The sequence below is a fragment of the Leucopleurus acutus genome, assembly GCF_964270905.1.
Source record: "Leucopleurus acutus genome assembly, chromosome: 4".
Classification (NCBI taxonomy): domain Eukaryota; kingdom Metazoa; phylum Chordata; class Mammalia; order Artiodactyla; family Delphinidae; genus Leucopleurus; species Leucopleurus acutus.
The window spans coordinates 20122942-20128470 of NC_139146.1; the positions used below are offsets into that span (position 1 = coordinate 20122942).

Genomic DNA, 5529 nt, shown 5'->3' on the forward strand with positions numbered 1-5529 from the left:
GGCCACACATTCTCCAAACCTATACCTAGACAAGGAAAAGAGAGAAGGTTATCTTTAATCCACTAAGTAGATGTTCAATTGCTACCTGTAGTGTTTAGGGATAGATACTCAGTATTATATGTTTCTCAATTTAGTCTTGGAAAAAGCATAAGTGAAGTTTTAAAATGTTTACTTGAATACGAAAATGCTTTTAAGACTGTTTTTTTTTAAGATAAGCAATCCTGGCAAATAATAGCCTTTCTCAGGAATCTGGCAGATTTCTTTTCCTTGGCATTATCAGGCGAGTGACTGACCAAGACTTAGAAAGCATTTTGTGCTGCTCAGTGGAATGCAATAATATATTAATCCATTGAGCAAAAATCTAGACAACATTCAGTGGAAATATTTCCATCTCTTGCTTTTATTTTAATTTCCTCTTATTAAAATTTTTTCCTTAGGGGACATCTAAATCAAAGATGTTCTGAGAATTCTGCATATAGTTTTTCCTAGTTCTTAAATATAAGAGTTTTTAAATATATTTTGAATATATAAGAATGTTTAAGGTAGCACTTAGATATCAATATGTGACGTGTTCTCAAAGACACAGAATGGCAACACTTCAATCTCAGATTTGTAATTATGAAATTATGAGAGTCTCACTGTAAGATTAGATAGGATAATGGTAGCTGCTTAAATCTGAATCTCTCTCTCTCTCTCTCTCCCTGTCTCTCTCCCTGTCTCTCTGTCTGAAGTTGGCCTATAGCCCCACAATTAGGTCATTTGCAGCATAACTGGGAAAAATTCTACGAACTTTATTTTTAAAGAGGAAATAATCATCCAAGAGCAGCATAGTTGGTTCTGGAACTCAGAACAGAGTGAAGTTAGTAGGGAATACAAAGAAGAGAGGTGAATACAGGTGGAATTGGGTCTTGGTGGTAGTGGCACACATATAGTGTCAATTAGGGTTCAGCTCCAGAGGTAGAAGGTTCACCTCAAGTCAGAAAATACTGGAAATATATCTAAGCCCTGGTAAATCTGAAAAAGAACTACTAAGGACTCAAAAGGAAGGAGCTCAGGAAGTATATGGAACTAGAGGCAGCAGTCTTGAGAAGTAATTCCCAGCACTTAAGAAACATTTCCAGAGGTGGCCATAACAACTCTTTCAGCCCTTGTGCCTTTGTTTGTTTGGTTTTTTTTTTTTTGCAATGTGACTTTGCATTTTTCCCACTAAGAGATGGAGTTTTGAATCCGGGTTCCTATTGTGACTTTCTGTGAGATATAGATTGTGGAAGAAGTGAGATTATGTAACTTCTGAAGCTAGGCCTTAAGAGTCCTTGCACCTTGCACTTGTGACCTGTTGGAACTCTGAGCCACCATGTGAAGAAGTCAAGCTACCCCACTGGAAATTACATGAACACAAAAGGACATGAAGTTGAAAGGTCTTGAGAGGAGATAATTCCTGGAGGATAAAGTGCCACAAGGAGGATAAAGTGCCACTAGGAAGATAAAGTTCCATAAGGAGGATAAAGCGCCACAAGGAGAAAGACCCCAGTCCTCCAGTCATCCTAGCAGAAGTTACCAAAGCCATCTTGGATCTTCAATCCCAAATTGCATTGGCATAAGTGAGCCCAGTGGATACCATGTGAGGCATAGACAAGCTGTCCCAGCTGAGCTCTTCTCTGCTAACTCACAAAATCATAAGCAAATATTATTTTTAGCCATTAAGTTTTGGGGTGATTTATTATGCATCCATAGATAACCATTACAGAAGGGTACCACTCCTTCCCTGGAAGAAGGAGGTAGCCCTGAATTGTTGATGGTGAAGGGAAAAAAAGAAGGTGAGTAAAAATAAAATATCCTACTAAACCAACAAAGAATTGAAACTAAGAAAAATACAGGATAGCAACAACAGCAATAAAAAAAAACTTTAAACTGTTTATTTAAAAAACTTCACTCCCTGTAGCAACATTAGAGAGCACTCATGAAATAAGGAACTGAGTTAGTCATCCAAACTCCCCTTTTGCTATTGCTATTCCAGGAAAATGTAACACAAATAAACATGAACAGAAGACAAAAGACACTCAACATCTAATAGAAATTCCAATAATTATAAAGCAGAAAATGATTATCAAGATACTTTGGTGCATTAAAACCTAAAAGATGAAAAATATGAGGCACATAAACACTAACACGACTTTCCAAAATGAATTTAACGTCATTGAACAAGTAATCGCTGATATGAGAAAACAGCATAAATCAAAAGTTCGAGGTCTGAAAACAGAACTGGAAAAACAAGAGGAAAATATGAATGGATGCTAAACAAACTCAGGACAAAAACTGAAGGAAAAAACAAAGACATCTCAGGAATGGACAATGAATTACAGGGTATCCAAGGAAGAATAGATATGCCCAAAACAATAGCAAGGGACAGAGGATGAGAAGAAAAAAAAAAATGATTAAAAAAATTAAACTATAATAAAGGTATGTGATAATATATTCAAAATACTAAAAATTATCAACCAAGAACACTATGCCCAGCCAAGCTGTCCTTCAGAAATAAAGAAAAAATAAAGGCTTACCCAAACAAATGAAAGCTGAAGGAGTTCATCACCACTAGAACAGCCTTGAAAGAAATCCTAAAGGGAGTTCTTTGAATGGAAGTAAAAGGATACTAATTAACATCGTAAAAACATATGAAGGTAGTGTAAAATTTACTGGTAATGGTGACTATATAGTCAAAGTCAGATGGTCCAATGTGGTAATGATATTGCATAATTCACTTATAACTCTAGTTTAAAAGTTAAAAAATATTGAAAATAGCCATAACTATAGTAATCCATTATTGGATATGCAATATAAAATATATGTGAACTGCAACATCAATAACCTAAAATGTGGAGGAAAGGAGAATTGTAAAGTTTAGGAATGCTCTCAAAGTTAAGTTGTTATCAGTTTAAAATAGGGTATTATCATCTTAAGATATTTTACATAAGCCTCATTATAACCCAAGGGGGGGAAAAATCATGTAGTAATTATACAAAAAGAATAAAAAGTCAAAATACAGACAATGAAAGTCATCTAATCACAAAAGAAACCAGCAGGATAAGAAGAAACAATGAATCTACCAAAAAACCCAAAAACAAAACAACAAATGACAATAGTACACCCTTACCTATCAATAATTACTTTGGACGGCGGAACGGGCTCTCACGTGGAGGCGGGGAAGTTTGGCCTTCGGGAATGATCACTAAGACTCACAAGGGAGACCTGGGCTTTGGGCTCCCAGAGAAAAAGAAGAAGAAGAAAAAGAAGGTAGTTAAAGAACCAGAGACTCAACACTCGGTTTTAAACAGTGACAGTTATTTTGCGGAGGTTTGTCCCACAAGAGCCACATCACCCTGGTCCAAGAGCAGGCACCCGAAATGCCTCTAATGAAGAAAAAGAAGGGCCACAGCACCGTCTGCGAGGAGCCCCTAGAACCTGAGACCATGTTACGTGCCAGACGGATTGAGCCATCTCCCAGCCCCAGGAAGCAGGCACTTGGTCCATCTGAGTCCCTCGGTAGGGAAAAGAAGAAGAAGAGAAAGTCCGTGTCCCCTGGCTCAAGGGCGAAGACCTCCCCAGACCCCAGGCGGGGCGAGGGGGTGACCAGAGCTGGCAAGAAGCTCAGAAAACACAAGAAGGAGAAGAAGGCGCAGGGAGCTCCAGCCGTCTCAGCCAGGGACCCTTGGTTCTGCGAGGCCAGGGACGCTTTGCACACTTGCTCAGCTGGGAAAGGTGGCGTCCCTGAGCAGGCAGCCTCGGGACGGAAGCGGAAGCAGCGGAGCCCCAGGGAGCACAACATGAAGATGAAGAAGAAAAAGAAAACCCACCAGGAGGGAGATACCCCCCTGGGGCACCCTGAGCTCTCCAGGTCTGTGGAGAGCAGCCGTAGGAAAGGAAGTAAAAAGAAGTCAGTCAAAGTTGAAGCTCCAGAATACATCCCAATAGGAGATGACCCCAAGGCCCCTGTGAAGAAGAAAATGAAGTCCAAGAAAAAGGCAGAGCAGGCAGACACTGAGGAGCCCGCTCTGAAGAGGAAGAAGAAGAGGCAGGAGAGCAGAGGAGCAGGAGAACCTTGGGAGGAGCAGCCAGACACGGACTTGGAGGTAGTGTTGGAAAAGAAGGGTAACATGGACGAGGCGCACATAGACCAGGTGAGGCGAAAGGCCTTGCAAGAAGAGATCGATCGTGAGTCGGGCAGGACGGAAGCTTCTGACACCAGGAAGCAGACGGGAACTCAGTTTGGCCAATGGGATACTGCTGGCTTTGAAAATGAGGAACAGAAACTAAAATTTCTCAAACTCATGCGTGGCTTTAAGAATCTGTCCCCTTCATTCAGTCACCCCCCCTAACATGGTCGGCAGGCCCAGCATGGCCCTCAGCAAGAAGGTGGCCGACACCCTGCAGCAGAATCTGCAGCAAGACTACGACCGGGCCATGAGCTGGAAGTACAACCGGAGGGCCGGCCTTGGCTTCTCCACGGTTCTGGACAAAAATCTTTTATATTGACAGGAATGCATCCAAGTCAATCAGGTTTGAAGGTTAAACTCTCCTGTGTTGTCCCCCAAAGCGGTTCTGTTATGCAGATGAAAGCCATAGGACAGTTGTCTCGAATCGAACTCCTGCAGAGAAAAAGGACAACTATGTTGATGTGCTTGGAAAAACTGGGGTGAGGGCAGCTCGTTTCAGGAACCAGGAGAACATGTGAGTGGCTGAAACCTACTGTTTTCTGTGTGAAGCTTCCATCCCTGTTGAAGACAGTGAGTATCAATAGCAGTAGCTCACACTCGTCTAGTGCTTACTGTGTGCCAGGCACATATGTCTCCCTTGCATTAATGTATTTAATCTTCATGATTCTGAAACAGGTGCTATTATTATCCCCATCTTATAGATGAGGAAACTGAAGTTCAGGAATGAAGTAATAACATTGCCTGGGGTCACCCAACCAGTAAGTGCCAAGTGCACTTTTGTGCCCCAAGACCGATGTCACTGTTCACCACACTGAATGTCCCCTCTAGGGAATTTCACCCAGAATACTCATTGAGGATTAAAATGTCTCAACTGAGGAAACAGAAGCTTTTTACATGCCTAAAACTCAAACAGGAAGCAGGATTAATGTAAACAGGGAGAAGCAAGCTCATTTTCCCTCCCCCTTCTTGGAGTAGCCATAGGCAAAGAGGCCTCTGGATTGCCACCAAGCGGATGTGGCTGAGCTTCCTCTGCTGCTGGGAAATGTGCTTCTAAACCCATCTTGCCTTTTGCGTCTGCTGTCCTTCCATCCCTAGTGGCAAGCTTGCATTTCATCTTTCTGCTTTAACTGGATTCTGAACAGGCGTTTTAGAGAGCAGGTGGTTAGTCCTCCACGTGAACCGAAGGCACATTAATTCCCAGGGACGTGTTTATTGGATTCTTTTCAAACATGAGGAGGAGAATCCCAGGCGACTTCCCTGGAGGAGGTCGAATGCCGGGAGGCACAGACGTGGGGATGACAGGGCGTTGCCTCATCAG

General features: G+C 42.0%; 1 protein-coding gene across 1 annotated transcript; it reads left to right on the forward strand.

Annotated features, from left to right (window-relative positions):
• Window positions 1–3192: 3192 nt before the first annotated feature.
• LOC309961089 (lysine-rich nucleolar protein 1-like) lies at window positions 3193–4567 on the forward strand (the record flags this gene model as incomplete). The annotated part of the gene is given in 4 exon segments (XM_082838128.1): window positions 3193–3378; window positions 3381–4364; window positions 4366–4518; window positions 4520–4567. Coding segments are annotated over 4 exon segments (1344 nt in total). The 5' UTR covers window positions 3193–3219.
• Window positions 4568–5529: the final 962 nt, after the last annotated feature.